The following is a 16,240-nucleotide window of genomic DNA, read 5'->3' as shown; positions in this document are numbered from 1 at the left end:
CGGGCCGCGCCTCCCTGCTGCAGCCCATTCCTGTCAGCGCCGCGTCCCCGCCGCCGCCAGCTCGGGCCGGCAGGGTGGCAGCCGGATCATGGAAGCCGGGGAGCTCCGGGAGCCCCGCGAGCCCGGGCCGGGGGCAGAGACCGCGGCGTCCGGGTGCTGGGAGGAGACCAAGACTTTCTACGAAAACCTCGCTCCCAAGAAGAAACCCAAATCGGTAACGGCAGGGCCTGGGTACGGAGGGAGGGCAGGGGAAGGGTCACCGAGGGAGGGTCGTAAGCCCTCTGGAGAGGGACCCGTGGCAGGCCTCCAGGAGGGGACGCAGCTCCTTAGCACCAGAATGTGCCGGGCCTTTGGCACCGGCTCGCGTTTATTTTGGGAGCTCTGCGCCGGTGTTTTTTCCCCCGGGCTCGGGTTCCACGCCAGGAACCCCCCTCCCCCATGCTGTCCTCAGGGCCCAGTTCCTCCCAGAGCCCGCAGCCAGGGGCTCGCGGACAGCACTTGTTGGCACAGCGGGTCAGCGGCGCCTGCCCAAGCGCCCTGGGCTGGGGTAACCTGACCCTGGAAACCCGGCTCCTCGTTGTGCGCTCAGGTCCCTGCCATCTGGGCCATCGGGCTCCGGACCCGAGAGTCTGCGTTCGGGCTCTGGCTCACGGCCCTGCGCTGTGGGCTCCGGGGGCTGCGCTGTCCGCGTCCTAAGGGAAGGGAGCTGCACTGGGATCTTCGCCCTGCGTTCAGGGCTCCCCACGCTGGACTTTGCGCCAAAGCTCCGGGTTCTGCTCCCGTCGCAGTGGGCATCAACATCTCCGTGACTCCCGTGGTGGTCTGGGAGACTCATACAGTGAAGAGAGCTCCTCTTCCCATCGGACAGATTCCTGATGTCCCCGCTGTCCCCTGGGCCTTGCTCATTGCTGCTTCCCAGATCTCAGAGCTTGGTAAGGGGACTGAACGGAGGTTGGCCCAGAGGCATCCTCCGAAAGGTTCCAGCCTGACCTTAAAGCATCCTGCTGCTTCCCACCAAGAGCCCTTCCCCAGGAGGCCCACCCTATCAACAGTCATTCCCTGCAGCATCTCCAGGTCCTGCTTGCTCAGCAGTGGGGACTGAGAGATGAATTTGGTTGAGTCCCTGCCTCAGCAGCCCACGGTGCACGGAGGGAGACTTTTGAGGGAGACCCTGGCCAGGGTGAATGTTCAGATGAAAGACCCTACATGGTCCAGAGGGAGCATACAGGAGTGAGAGACTGCCCGCTAAGGAAGGCTTTGCAGACACAGACTAAGAAAGGCTTTGCAGACGCAGCGTTTGAGCTCAGCTTAAAGGCTGAGTAGGCAGCATTTCCCAGCCAGACTGGGAAACAGGATGAGCAAACGGCTTGAGGATGTCTTTGATACTGAGTGGGAGAAGGCAGGATCCTTGGGAGATACATGGGTGGGGTGCCAGAGACCCACATAGGGCCTTGAATGCCATACTCAGGAGCCTGGGTAGTCAGTGGGGTTAGGGGTTTTAAAACCAGGTTCCACTGGGGCCCTATGTTTCCGGACGTCTGCACACATGCGGATCTAATTTATTTTCTTTTTTTTTCCAACTACCTCTTAAACAATTAAATGTGTAATAAAACTCAATTCACTCAAATGTGTTATGTGGACATCTTGGCACCTTCAGTACCACCAACATACTAATTTAATGCTGTAGGTTGATTAGTTGTTGTTGTTTTGTTTTGTTTTGTTTTTGTTTTGTTTTTTTGTTTGTCTTTTGGTTTCTCGTTAGCAAACCTCAAGACAAAGCTTTCCCTGGGAACTGTTTTATCTTGAGTTTGCTGGTAATTATTCTTGCTGAGTATCTTGAGGCTTATATTTTAACAGAAAAAATTTTTTTGCCATTTGCAACCACTTATTGATGGGACTCAGGACTTTCTAATACTGTGCACAAACCAATCAAACACAGGAACAAATTAACTAGGAGACGATGTTTAAGTCTGCACTGACAGCCTAATTCCTAGGTTCAAATTTATCACTTACACAACCGTGCTGTTTCCATTGGTTGACATTATAAGAAATAGATCATGTACAGGTTAATACATTGGAATCAAAAAGTAAACTAGTAAAGTAATTGTATGCTAATAAACTATAGTACTAGCTGATTTACATATTGGGGTTCTGCCCAGGAGTTCATGGAAATAAAAGGTCAACCTAGCTTTTTAAAAGTATGAAAACCATTTTTCAGCAGGATATAAACTGGTTCCATTTCATTTGAGCGCAATCACTCTGGGGTTGCTTGGGGGATGGATGGGAGACGGTGAGTCCAGCAGCAAGCAGACCAATGAGGAGGCTGGTCCCTGCCTGAGGGGGAACCTTGACTAATCTCATGGCCATGGCTCAGGAGATGGACACTGGGGCTGGAGTGGCGAGTAGAGCCTCATCAATACATCTCCCTCTCAAAGACCATGGAGCCAGGGAGCTCAGGCCTAGTTGTCAGTCGTGACCCCTGAGGCCTCACGAGCCTCTGGGAGGTAAGGGGCCTGGCAGCCTCCCAGCCTCTACTCCTTTCTGCAGTAGCCCCTCCTCCCACAAGCTATTTTGAGGGCTTTAGGCCTCCTGGGTCCCATTAGAGCCTAATCTCATTCCCAGGAGCCCGAGTGAAATATTTAAGCCCTGAAGGCCCAGAGGAGCCCCTCACCTCATGGGGTCAGAGGACTCCTCAGTCCAGACCTATCTTGTCCTTCTCTCCTCCAGCAGCTCTTCTCCCAGTAAGACTGTTTGGAAAGAACAGCTTTTGGCTGTGTTCCCTACTTGGGCCCAACAGGCAGAATCATGTTGGTCTAAATGAGAGCTCCTCAGGCAGGCTGGCTCTCCTCCATTAATCCCCCACCTGCCCCCCAGCACCAGTGGAAGGCAGAGAACTGGCAGGACCCTAGCTCCCTGGAGCCCATTGTTCCCAGGCTGAGTCCCCTGTCTAGGACAAGGGTCCCCCTGACCCATTTCCCAGTCTGGAATTGGGACTTCTTTCTGTGTTCTGGAGGAACAGTTTGTTCCTAGCCATGCCTAACAACACATGAAGGGGTGGTCTCCTTCTGCAGCTAGGCCCAGGGGTGTCTCCAAGTGTTTGGCTTCTCCCCAGCTCTGGCCAGCCCTTTACCTGTCCCTTCAACTCTGCTGGAGCCTGGAGAGGCTGCTCTTTCTGTATCTCTCACAGCAGTTCATGCCCTCTGGGCCCCAAGACCCTACCCTCCTGTACAGTGTGAGAGCAGGTAGAGCTGGTGGAAAGGTTCTTCCCTGGGGACCCCCATTCTGAAGAGAAAGAGAGCCCTGCAGCTTAGAAACCTCAGTCTGGGGGCATGGTGTTCCCCCACCATTTCTCCCAAATCTGGAAGGGGAGGGCTCCCTGGGGCAAGTGTCCCAAGGAAGTGGCTGAAATGGAAGGGGCTGGGGTCATCTGGAAGCTATCCAGGAAGGGTATATGGCGGGGGGAGTTGCTGCTGTGTGGACAGAGGCCAGGTCAGAGGCCAGAGCCTAGGGATCTTACCTACCTGGATCTGCCTTGACTTTGCTGTGTGACCTAGAGTGATACTCTGTCCGTCTCTGAGTCTACTTGCCCATTTTTAAAAGAAGGAAGTGGAGACTCCTAGGGCCAAGACAACTAGAATATCTTTCTTGTGATGGCCAGAAATGGGATGTGAGGGGATGGGGTCTGAGCAGCATAACCAGAGGGTACCCAGAATGAAGAAGACTGGCAGGGACTGTGGGACAGCAAGAAAGGAGTGAGACCTTGGCTGGCTGCCTGGGCTGGAGTGGCTGGCTTGGGAACCTGCCTGAAGGGGCCAGGAGGGCAGCTGGCTCTCTGTCCTTGATGGGGTGTTGGGCCTGTCCCTGGGAAAGTAAGCCCAGCAGGTGGGGCAAACTCAGTATCCATTCTGAAGGCCAGTAGGCTTCCTGGGTTTATGAGAGTGGTCTCCCCAACCCCCCAACCCCACCCACACTTACCATCCTTGGACATCCCTCTATCCTTTGCTTTTGCTTTCCCTTCTTTCCTTGAAAGCTCACAGTTGCCAAGGGGGCTGGAAGGTCCCCAACCCGTGATCACACAAACAGGGGTGGCTGGCAACTGGGAGAGTACCTGGGTTGAGTCCCCAGAAGAGGCACCTGTCCTGCCTGCCACTGCCTTTCCCTGACCCCGATGGCCGGATACACCATCTTTGTTGGGGTCAAAGTCAAAGGCAAACTGAGACTTACTGCATGTGCTTAGGGAACTCTTTGGTCTTCCATTTATTGCTTTGAGGTTTAAAGCTTCATTAGCCACTAGCCATTCATAGCTACTCAAATGTAAATTGATTAAAATTAAACACAATTAGAAATCCCATTCCTCAGTCTCAATAGTCACATTGCAAGCGACTGAACGTGTCTGTTCTCACAGAAAGTTCTAGTGGATAATGCTCTTCGAAAGGATGGCACAAATCTCTGCTTAGGGACAGATCATAAGCTCTGTGGGGGCAGGGATCCTGTCTGTGTTGTTTCCTGCCATGTCCCCAGCAGTGCCTGTCACATGGTAATCACTCAATGTTACCCACTGATTGGATCCCAGGCTTGATTCCAGAAAGAAGCAGTGGAGTTGGGTACGTGGCCTGCAATGCTATCAGAAGCAGGCCCGAATTTGAGGTCCATTTATGAGTCTTGCCCCTATCTTGAGCCTCTGTTTCCTCACATGCAAAGTGGGAGTCACCCCCACATTCTGATCCTCCCCAGGGATTCTTAAGGGTCCAGCTGCTGTCTCTCTCTATTCCACTGAGGGTGGTGAAGGAGTTCTGAGGCCCTCCTGGGCCTTGAGAAAGGCCTCCTAGCACCTGCCCACTCTTCTGGGCTTATCGGCACTCATGGCCCCTGCGCTGGGCTCTGCTCACCTCTGTGAATGCACTGCGTACTTGCTCACTTCCTGATACCTTCCTTTACCTGATTCCTCCTTCCGGGCTGCACACAAATGCCTCCTCTCCCGTGACAGCCTACTGTGGACCCGTCATCAAGACTCTGCTTTCCCCTCTGTCCTATCACTCATGCCAGCCCCTTTTGTGTCTCTGTTTACCTGCCTTTCTTCCTTATCACAGGTGATTCTGAGGGCAGGAGCCCTGTCGCTGCCAGGACCACTTCCCAGGCAGAGCCCAGGGACCTGGCATAAAGAACCAGTAAATGTTTGTAAAATTTGCATCAACCAAAAACAAACAAACAAACAAACAATACAATAGAGCACCTATAGAAATCTCGGAGCCCATTCTTGGAGCACCTACTGTATGTCAAGCAATCTGAACAGAAGGGTATTGTCCTGGAGTTTCTAGGTCATGTTAAATCTGTCATAGCAAATACTGTTTCTCATTGAAATAGATTATGTGAGAGTTCAGGAGCATTACAAATTTACTGAGCATCTACTAGGTGCTGGGCACAATTTTAAGCACTATAGATACTCTGAATGAACACGATAGTTCTGGCTTATGTTCCCTCCAAACTTAAGCATGGTCCCTGTTTCCTCCCCAGGACTCTGTCTAGAAATAGAAATAGATAAATAAGCAATTAAGGCCATGCTACATTTAATTAAAAAAAGGAAATCTATGGGAGAGGTAACAAACTGATGACTAGGAGCAGAAAAGGTCTTCCTGCAGGGGACACGTAGTTTGAAACCTACAGGTTGAGGGGAAGTTAGCTAGATGAAGAGCCAGGCAGAGGGCACATCATGTGCAAAGGCTCAGGGACAGACAGGAAACGATACTCAGACATGAGAAAGGTCAGATCGAGCAAAGCTGGATAGCAGAAAGTTGACAGTGTGAAGAGGTAGGCATCTGTCTCCAAGGGCTTCCTACTCCATGCTCAAGGCTGTGGAACAGAGTTTGAGAGGAGCAGTTACCACTGAAAGGGGGAGGAACATCATCAGATGTGAACTTGAGAACACCCCCTAACAACGATATGGATGACCTAGGATGGGAGATGGTGATGGACTGGACTCTGGCAGGGAGGGAGCAGAGAAGTAGATGGATTCTATAGAGTTGAAAGGTTTGGGTGATTGATTGATTGATTGATTGGTGTAGAGAGGGGAGTTGAGGAGCGGGGAGGACTTGAGGTTGACTTCTGGGTTTTGGCCTCAGCGTTGAGTCTATGGTGGTGCTGAGCATTGAGACGAGGAGGCAGATGGGCAGGTTTGGAGGTGCAGGCGGTGGTGGGAATCCAAACTTGGGCATGTTAAGTTTGAATGTCTGTTAATCACCTGGGGCAAAGAGGTATATCAGCCTGGATCTCAGGAGAAAGATCTGGGCTGGAGATGAATTTTCTTACATAACTGCCATGTTTCTGGGCACCATTGCTTCCTACAGGGCATGTAGCTCTCATGTTATAATGGAAATCATCTGGAGACCATCTCGAGCATCAGTCACACTCTGGCTATAGGCCCTGTATTCATTTTTCCATTGTGTCCAGATGGCCCACGAGATTGCACACTCCCTGAAGGCATGTCCTCCCACTGGATTATGCTCCTTGTCAGGGAGCCCCCGTCTCCCTCAGGTCCTGGCTGGGTCCCGCATGGAAGGGGTCCTGACCCAGGTCTGCCCCTGCCCAAAGCTGGGCGCCCAGAGAGGCTGGCACGGGAGACCTGCTTCAGAGAGTGGGAGTAACAGCCCTCCTCCTGCACCTCCACAGCCCAGGCCTCAGAATGCTGTCACCATTGCTGTGTCCTCCCGAGCCTTGTTCCGGATGGACGAGGAGCAGCGCATCTACACGGAGCAGGGTGTGGAGGAGTATGTACGCTACCAGCTGGAGCACGAGAATGAGCCCTTCAGCCCGGGGCCAGCCTTCCCTTTTGTGAAGGTGGGTGCCATACAGTGCTTTTGTGGGGATTAGAAAAAAGCCCTCCTGGGTTTGAATAAGGAAAGGGGGCCTCCTCTGGGTAGATGCCAGCCTGCAGGAACACGGCTTGACAAGGGGACAGAGCCATCGTGGGAAGAAGCCTCCCTGTCCCCTGCGCTAATGCAACCCCACTCCAGGTCACTAGCTCGGTGAGTGGAGCTGGGCAGGATTTCAGCCCCCACTCACCCTGTATGGAGGCACCCCTGTGCAAATATCAGCCAGCACAATCAGCCAGAGGTTAGGATGAGACAGTCCACGTCCACAGCCAGCCCTTGACCATCCCTCTCCGCCCCCATTAGATCCCAGCTCACTCCTCCTCCCAATGCTGGCTACCAACTCCAGATGTCAGTCCCTGGGGTTCTGAGCAGGAGGGTCCCCTCTCCTATCCAGGCTCTGGAGGCTGTGAACAGGAGGCTGCGGGAGCTGTACCCCGATAGTGAGGACATCTTTGATATCGTCCTCGTGACCAACAACCACGCTCAAGTGGGTGTCCGTCTGATCAACAGTATCAACCACTACGGTGAGCATCAGAGGTTTGGCCGTGGGACACGCCTACTGGATGTTTGCGGATGGGGCCACTCCTTTGGGGAGGGTGTAGGTAATACCAGCTAGAACCTGAAGCCCAGAGGTATGCCGGTAATCTTGTTTCTCAAGAAAACAAAACAAACCAAAAGAAAAAACAACAACAAAAACCCTGATTGTAACATAGTCATCTTAGGGTGTGAATATCCCTCCGTGCCTGATTTCAAGTTATCTACAGTTGGACACTCTAACTGGCTCAAAAAAAAAAAAAAAGAAAAAAAATCCCTGAATGTTTAACCTTCGGCTCCTGCAAGCTGGTGCACGCCAGCACCAGCACACCACTGCATAGGCCCTGTTGTATTGGGGAGGGCACCTGCTGCCTCTGTGCCTCAGTTTCTCTATCGCCAACTGGGCTCACAGGCCTTACAAGGCTGCTAGGAAAAGCAGGTGCAATTGTCAGAGTGAAGGGACTTTGTGTCTTAGGCCAAACTCTTTTTTTTTTTTAAGATTTTATTTATTTGACAGATCACAAGTAGGCAGAGATCACAAGTAGGCAGAGAGGCAGGCAGAGAGGAGGAAGCAGGCTCCCCAGTGAGCAGAGAGCCCGATGCGGGGCTTGATCCCAGGATCCTGAGACCATGACCTGAGCTGAAGGCAGAGGCTTAACCCCCTGAGCCACCCAGGCGCCCCTTAATCCAAACTCTTGATTGAAAGTAACACACCCTCCAGAGCTAGCCTACGCTGAAGAGAATCTTCCTAGGTTAAAAGGATGTCTCTTAGAACTATAGGGCAGGAAGTAAAACCGGGCCCAGAGCAGCCTGAATCCAAGTACTGGAAATCTCTCCTGGGCTTTTTCTCTCCGGGCCAGGTGAGCCCCCATTTCTGCTTCTCTCAGCATGTCTGTTTCCAGCCCCTCCCCCTACCCACATCTCTCTTCCCAAACTCAGTCTCTCTGCTTTTCCTGAATATGGCCAAAACTTATATGTTTACAAATCCTTGTTTTAAGCAACCAACAGAGTTTGGTGGCATTTTCGTAATCCTCATTTCAAATTGCTGGGAGCAGAATGATACTCAAAATATTTAACTACCTCAGGACACAGGCACGGAGTGATCAAGAGACACCAGCCGTAGTACCAGAGCAGGGCCCTGAAGGGCCCCTTCCTCGCCAGGAATTAGGCCTTCCGTTGTGGATTGTCCTGCATGAGGGGCTGGGGTAGTAGTGATGGAGTGACTCAGTAGGCCCAGAGCAGCGGCCTCTTGCCAACCGGCAAATCCACTCCAGCCGCTGTGCGCAGGGGTACTGGGTGACCATCCGCCCGGGCTTGGAGAGGATCTGATCCGTCCAGCTTGGGTCAGGTGTCCGCCCCTATCCAATCAGCTACGGCCAAGGAGGGCAGACCTCTAGGTGGACACCCACCTTACGTAGTAGTAGTGAGATTATTTGACAAGAGGACATTACCGTGGGCCAGGCGGTCACTCCTGGTTAGTCATCTATATTTCATGGGTGAAGGATGGAAGGGGAAGGGTGGCCTATAATCACTCCGAGAATCGCTCTGCTGCCCCATCACCACTCAGAGCCAAGATGGAACCCACTGGACACGGAGGGACCCCTCTGAGGCCCTGAGGGTTGACTCAGGCATCACCTAAGTGCTCTCTGCCTCCTCCCCAGACCTGTTCATTGAGCGGTTCTGCATGACAGGTGGGAATAGCCCCATCTGCTACCTCAAGGCCTATCACACCAACCTCTACTTGTCAGCTGATGCGGAGAAAGTGCGGGAAGCCATTGATGAAGGTCAGTCATGCTGGGGAGGGAGAATGTGGGGAGTCTGACAAAAGGGTTGCAGAGGTTGGAGGGGAGGGGGCTGGCCCTAAAGCTCTAAGCAGATGCTAGGGGTTACTATGGTAATTGGAAAGGGAGTGCCTTCTTTAATTCCTGTGACCTGTCAGGTAAACTGAGAATAAGGCCCACCTGTTCCACTGATTGCCCTTCTATTCCACTCTCCCACCTTCTGCCCTCCCGTGGTAAGGATGCCTTTACTCACCAGCATCCCCCAGCCTTCTCTTCCCGTGGAAACCCTCCTTACAGCCTGGAAGGCTACTCACTTTTAAGAACCCTCCAGGTCGGTAGTTCTGATGCCTGTGTGACCAGAAGCAGCCTTTGCCGCCCGTCTGGGCCAGTGGGGAGGAAGGTCAGTATCTAGTTCCTCCTGAGCCCTGGGTCTGGGAAGTGGCTGGCATTTCAGCAGCCGGCCTGGCCAGTGCTGGGGTGAGGTTAGGAGACCCAGCCGCAAGGACTGACAAAGAGAATCTCCCTCTGTGAGTCTCTGTCAAGGGACAGTTTAGGGTTAAACTATGGGAATCTTATATCCCACAGCCCTGGTTCTCTGGACACGGTGTGTATCCCTGTTGCTCATGGAAGTAAACAGGCCCACAGGGGAGGAAGGACTGCCGCACTGCCACGCGGGCTCCTCAGGCCGAACACTCCCGGCAGGTTTCGCTATCAACCAGCAATATATTCACTGTTTTATTTTTTTTAAGATTTTTAAAAATTTATTTTTGCACACGCGAGAGAGAGCACATGCGAGAGAGAGATAGCACCCACGAGAGAGAGAGAGAGAGAGAGAGCGCGTGCGAGCGAGCACAGGTCGGGGGGAAAGGCCAGAGAAAGAAGCAGACTCTTCCCTGAGCAAGGAGCCTGATGCAGGACTCCATCCCAGAATCCTGGGATCATAACTGGAGCCACCCAGGTGCCCTACTTTTTTTTTTTTTTTTTTTTAAATATCCACTGTTCTCTCCCTCTTTCATGCTGTCTCCTGCCTAGAAGCCTGGCCTCTAACCTCGCAATGCCTCACTCCTCTGTGTTGCTTTGGGCTGCAAGAGGCTTTCTTTAACCAGAAGCCAGAAGCGATTTCCCTAGGCAGATGGCACACCCTCTGGTTGGTCTGGTTGGGCCCTTGGCACTGGCCTGAGTGCGTGCCTCTCCACATCTGTAATTTGAGTGCCTGATAGCAAGCAGGGGATGGTCAGGAGGGAGACCCTGCCCCCAACTGGGTGGTCCTGGTTCCTCTTGGCTCCCGTGTTGCAGGCGCTGAGAAGGTGCCCGGCCTGATGCCCGGGAGTATCTTCTGGCTGCTGAAGTTGCCGGGAGCCTGACACTGCTTTCTCCTCCCAGGACCTCTGCCCTAGCCCAGCCCTTGCGAGCCTGGAGTTCCAAGAGCAGAGCTGAAGCAGCCCTTGGGAGATGACCAGTAGAGAACAGACCCCCAGGCCACCAGCCTACTAGCATTGGCTCTCTGCTGCCCAGTGCAGCTCCAGTCTGGGGCCTGGGCTCCCACAGGCATCCTTGACTCCTGGAGAAGCCCAGGGTTGCAGAGTCTGTACACGATCAGATGGCATTGGTACTGCCCTTTTTGGTCACCAACATTGCCTCAAGGAACCCTGAGTAGGGTATACCTGGGGCCATTGTGGCAGTAAACTGGGGGCAGTGAACCCGTAGACTTCAGCCTGGGATTCCAGCTCCAGAGCTTGAACACCCTTAATTCTACCTTGGTCCAGAGAGGGTGTTGATTACTTGCAGGAATCAACAGTAGAGAGTAACTGAGTCCAGGCCAGCCCAGCCCCACCGTGCCTGTGAGGATCTGCTAGAAGGACAGCAGTGGCCTGGGGGACCCTTCCTTCCGGTCAGGATTGACATTCAGCTGGTCCATACCAGCGTGACCTTACTAGATTTTAAGGAATTGAAATTTCTCCATACTGATTGGTAAACAGCTGTTTCCCTGAGTCCTCTGAGTTATCTCTGTTTCTGGCACCTCCCCCACCCCCAAACTTCCACAAAGCAGCAACTAAAGGGAAACCCTGACATGGGCCAGGGCCCTCTGAGCCCTCCTCAGAGCAAAAGCAGCTATCCATTCTTATTGACCAGTTTTTAAATATTCTGAGTATGAGCCCCCATTAGTCTTGCCCTGAGTCCTGGGAGAGGCTGGGGCAGGGGGCCAAAGGCAGGCCCCAGGTCTCTGAGGCACGTGTCAGGGGCCCCTATTGCTTAGATGAAGGCAGACAACACTTGCCTCTCTCTGCCTAGGGATTGCAGCGGCCACCATCTTCAGCCCCAGCAGGGACGTGGCTGTGTCCCAAAGCCAGCTGCGCGTGGCCTTCGATGGGGATGCTGTGCTTTTCTCGGATGAGTCGGAACGCATCGTCAAGGCCCATGGGCTGGACAGGTTCTTTGAGCATGAGAAGGCCCACGAGAACAAACCTTTGGCCCAGGTGCTGCATACACTCCCCAGAACCCCTGAGAGGTGCGAGGCGGGTGGCCTAAGCTTGCCCTTGGCTGGAACTTCAAGCCCAGAACCAAACCCCAGGCCCAACCCAGAATCCAGACAGTTCCCCTCACCAGGCCTCCAGCCCTCATCCCTCTCACCTGACTCCTGACTCCCTCAGTGTGTTTCTCCACCTTCACTGACCCTTGTCCCCCTCACTGCAGTCCTATCCTCCACCTTTGAAGCCCCCATTCTCTCTCTAAGCTCCTCTGCCCTCTGAAGCTTCCTTCCTCTTTCTGAAGGCCTCTCACTGTCTCCAAAACTGCCATCTTCTCTCCGGAACCCTCATCCCATCTCTGAGATTTACCCACCCCTTTGAGTTGTGTCCCAGGTCCTCAAGAAGCCCCTGTTTCCCTTACTGGAGGAGAGGAAAATCTGGGCAGCTCCTCAGGGGGGCAGGGAGACCCCACTGGTTGTGGGGTCTGGAGCAACCCACCTGCTTTGGGCCACACCAGCCCTCCTACCTCCTGCCATCCGTCCCTTGGCCGGGAGGCTTGGGGACCCTTCCACTGCTTGGAGTCTCCCTGAGAGTAGAATATGCCAGGAAGCCTGGAGAAAATTTCCTGGGTTTGGAGGTGTTGGGACCCACAGACCTCCTGGGAGATCCTATTTGTGCTTTTAACAAAAGTCTGGGTGTGCAATAATCCCAGAACTCTTTCCCCAAGAGCTCAGCAGGCTTTTAGTGGCAGCTCCCAGATACTCATCTGACTTCTGTTTTTGTGGAGTCCTCCTGAGATCTCTGGAAACCCAGGACAGGACCAGTTTTACTACTAAGTGGTAGCCAGAGGCCCAGGAGACCACTACTTGCTCCAAGTCACCCAGCCAGGGAGGGGTCTCTAAGATTAGAAGCCCACCTGCCCTCGTTTCCAGCCACTGATGCAGCTTTCCCCTTCATCAGCATCTGGTTCTTTATTCACACATCCTCCTTCAGCTTTGTTGTTCTGGGCACAGCAGAGAGTCAGTCTTTCTCTTGACCCTAGAGAGCTGGGGTGTGACATCCTGAGCCACCTGTGCCCAATGGGCAGGGTTTGGCAGGTATACGTTGGTCTGTCTGTCCCTGTTGTTTGCAGCTGGAATCCATTCTGATTGGAGGGTGCCCATCCCATAGTCACTAAAATATCCTCCCGGCTGATATTTCACAGAAAGGCACACTTACGCAGCTGCATGACAGACAACCACGTACCTACAGGGCATGTAGACGGACATACATAGCAACAGTTGCCCTGGGATGGTTATTCTGACCCAGACAGCCCCAATCACAGCAATATGGATGCCCAGACTGACAGAGGTACCTACAGACCCACTGATGCACACAGTGGCCCCAGCAGGTGTAGCAGAGCTGGGAGATTTAGGGGTCTCGAAAAGCTTTCCCACCCCAAACAGCAGGATCCTAGTGCTTTTGGGAGGAGTCCTTCCAGAGAGGGGGCAAATGTTTGGGAGACAGAGGAGCTCACCGTGTTCCCTTGCCTTCTCCTAGGGCCCCTTGAAGGGCTTTCTGGAGGCACTGGGTAGGCTGCAGAAGAAGTTCTACTCCAAGGGCCTGCGGCTGGAGTGCCCAATCCGTACCTACTTGGTGACAGCACGCAGCGCAGCCAGCTCGGGGGCCCGGGCTCTCAAGACCCTGCGCAGCTGGGGCCTGGAGACGGATGAGGCCTTGTTCCTTGCAGGAGCGCCCAAGGGCCCCCTCCTTGAGAAGATCCGCCCACACATCTTCTTCGATGACCAGATGTTCCACGTAGCCGGGGCTCAGGAGATGGGCACGGTGGCCGCCCATGTGCCTTATGGTGTGGCCCAGAAGCCCCGGCCACCTGCCCCTCTGAAGCCAGCCCCAGCTGCGCAGTGAGCCTCCAGCTTCACTGACTTGCAGGGCTGCAGGCACGGATCCCTATCTGTATTCCACCCCAACGTCCAGTGGACCCTTCTAGTTCCTCACCGCTCTGTCCTTCTGCACGTCTGCCCTCATCCCCACGAGTGAGGAACTTGTAGGGAATTATGCAGACTGACCCAGCACCCTCCAGAGCCCTCCTACAGGGCAAACACTGTGCCACGATTCCGGCTGGAAGAGTAAGATTGCAGAGTAGCTTGGTTTCGGGGGAGGAGGAGGGTGGGTTGATGGGAATGAGGGTGACAGTGTCAGAGGAGCCAGGCTGCCTCCAAGGGGGCTTGGGATGAAGACTAGCTCAGTGCTGTGCAAAGAACTTGGCTTTGAGAGAGAAGGCATCCGGCTTCCAAGCTCTGTGGCGGCGTGAACTGACGACCTGGGGTAAGTCCCTCCCTTTCATGGGCCTCAGTTCTGGCATCTTGTAGGTGGTTTTCCATCTCTCTTGGAGCTGCACTGGCATGGTTTAATAAGATTGCCTGGCCCAGGGCTGCTGCCAGACTGTAGGGTACCTTTGTGCAATTAGAGGAGAACACTCTCTCGAGAATGAATTTCAAAAAGAGGACCCTTGCTCTGCGCTGACCCAGATCCACTCTGGGGTACATGGCTTGCTCAGAAGCACGTAGCCTGTATCTCAGCCCCCACGGACTCCTCGGCTCAGAGGTCTTTGTCAAAGGGACAAAATGCACAGTCGTCCGCAGCAACCCTACCTCTCATTCTGCACGTTTGGAAACCACAAGACAAGATGACCTGTCTGCTTCCCATGATGCTCTACTGTGAGTCCCCCGTCAGGGGTCAGCGGCCAGGAGCAGGGTCTGTGGAAGGAGAGAGGCATGAACTTAACCTGCACGCAAACTCTCCTTCCGCCAGCAGGGGTTACTGCGGGCTCTTCCCCAGGAGGAGCTTTTGGGACCTCCTGCTCAGGGCTTCCTTTGCTTTTGCTTTTAGCCAAAGTTTAGCTGTTCCTGCCTGCCAACCCTCTCCCCTCAGCTCTCAGTCCTTTGGTTACCGTGTTCTGCTGTGTTGCCAAGCAGCTTTGCCAGCGGGGAAGAGGTAGAGTGTTGGGGTTCGCTGTCATGGGCCCAAATGCAGGGGAAGAAAGCTCAGTGGCTGAAGTGGGAGGGTGTCCTGCTTGCCTCTGAGAGAAGACCTGCCCAGGGTGACATGGGAAAATCTGGTCTGAGGCAGTGACCCATTAGACAGGAAGGAGCTGAAAGGTGCACTAGCAAGATCCTCCAGCTATGGGACTATGAGTGGAAGCACTGAGGTCTCTGTCACCGGGATGCTGTGCAAGGGACACCAGAATGAGGTGACCTCTCCCGGCAGCATGCCAGTGAATCCCCCATTCGCAGGAGCCTCTGCAGCCTCTTTGTCACCACTTCTAGGGGAGAACTCTCACTCTTTAATGAGTCCGCTTCTTTTTTTGCTAATGAGCCTGGCTCTCTTTATGAAGAGAGGGTGTGAACAGGGATGGCTGGTCCCTCAGGAAGACCCAGAACAGGTGAGCAGCCATCTGAGAGGGCAGGCGACCGATTATCTGGCTCCTGGGCCATCCCAGCTGTAAGCAAGCACTTTGTGAAGGAAGCCAAAGGCCCCATCATAGGGAGCAGGAGCTTGGAGGTGTGTGTGAGAGAGCTGGACCGCTGGTGAGGGCAGGAAAAGGAGGTAAAGAGCTACCTTGGGCCTGACCTTTGTCATCTTGTGGACTCAGTGCAGGATCTGAATGGGGACAAATTCAAGGCAGTGTATGGCAGGGTAGTAGTTGCAGAAAGATAATCCAGGATGGAAGGCAAAGTGAGGAGACAGAAGTGTTTCCAAGGTGAGCAATAGTTTGGGCCAGAAGAGGAATGCCAGGCTGGGTTTGCACTCTCCGTGTGTGAAGCTGAGCTGGGGAGTGGGGGAAGGGGGAAGGTCAAGGCATGCTGAGTTTCTGGGGCAGACCCCACCACTGATCACCTTATCACGGGAGGGGCATGTGATGATGACATCTTTCAATCCAATATAGGTCTTTCAATCCACGGCCAGGATCCATCTGGCCAACAGAGGAGGCCTCAGGGCAGGGGGCCTGGTCTTGAGCTCTTCCCTCTGCTCCAAGCCCAGCCAGAGATACTAGGAGACATAAGAACCACCTCTAGGAAAAAAAGTGAGAGAGGGATTCAGCTTTGATCTTGGCTGAACCATGAAAGGCCCTCTGTCCTTCCTTGAGTCAGAATCACCTCCTTGGATGAGCCTCTAGGGCTCCAAAGCCAGCCAGAGCCATATGCAGCCTGCAAAGCTGGCACAGTTGAGGTTCAAAGAATGGTATTAGTCTGCATGACCAGAACGGGGTATGTACATTAGGCACCAGATGGCACCTAATTAAGATAAACCCTAGGGATTCTGGGAATCAAGAGGTCTTGCCTCCAGGACCTAATGATAAACCGCCCTGATTCTTCTAGGTCTTTCAGGAAGCAGAAAAATATGAGGCTGGAAGGAGAAAGATAAGGGGCAATAAAAGCTGTGGATTTCACTGGAGCCACCACTAATAGACACAGACAGCCCTGGGCAGTGAGAGCCACTGGGATCTGGTTCTGTTATTGAAACCATAAATGAGCATCTTGGGCCTGGAAAAAAGCTTTAGGGGGCCGGAGTAAAAGGCCAGAATCCT

At 53.7% G+C, this 16,240-nt stretch overlaps 1 protein-coding gene across 1 annotated transcript; it reads left to right on the top strand.

Annotated features, from left to right (window-relative positions):
• NT5C1A (5'-nucleotidase, cytosolic IA) lies at nucleotides 1–14,092 on the top strand. Its single transcript, XM_032877376.1, has 6 exons — nucleotides 1–214; nucleotides 6,667–6,834; nucleotides 7,264–7,393; nucleotides 9,065–9,187; nucleotides 11,477–11,661; nucleotides 13,192–14,092. The coding sequence occupies exons 1-6, from the start codon at nucleotides 89–91 to the stop codon at nucleotides 13,555–13,557; spliced, it is 1,098 nt and encodes a 365-aa protein (XP_032733267.1). The 5' UTR covers nucleotides 1–88; the 3' UTR covers nucleotides 13,558–14,092.
• Nucleotides 14,093–16,240: the final 2,148 nt, after the last annotated feature.

The sequence above is a fragment of the Lontra canadensis genome, unplaced genomic scaffold (genome assembly GCF_010015895.1).
Source record: "Lontra canadensis isolate GAN:19392208 unplaced genomic scaffold, GSC_riverotter_1.0 scaffold60, whole genome shotgun sequence".
NCBI classification, from domain to species: domain Eukaryota; kingdom Metazoa; phylum Chordata; class Mammalia; order Carnivora; family Mustelidae; genus Lontra; species Lontra canadensis.
Note: the sequence above shows the minus strand (reverse complement) of the source record. Positions and strands in the feature narration are given on the sequence as shown.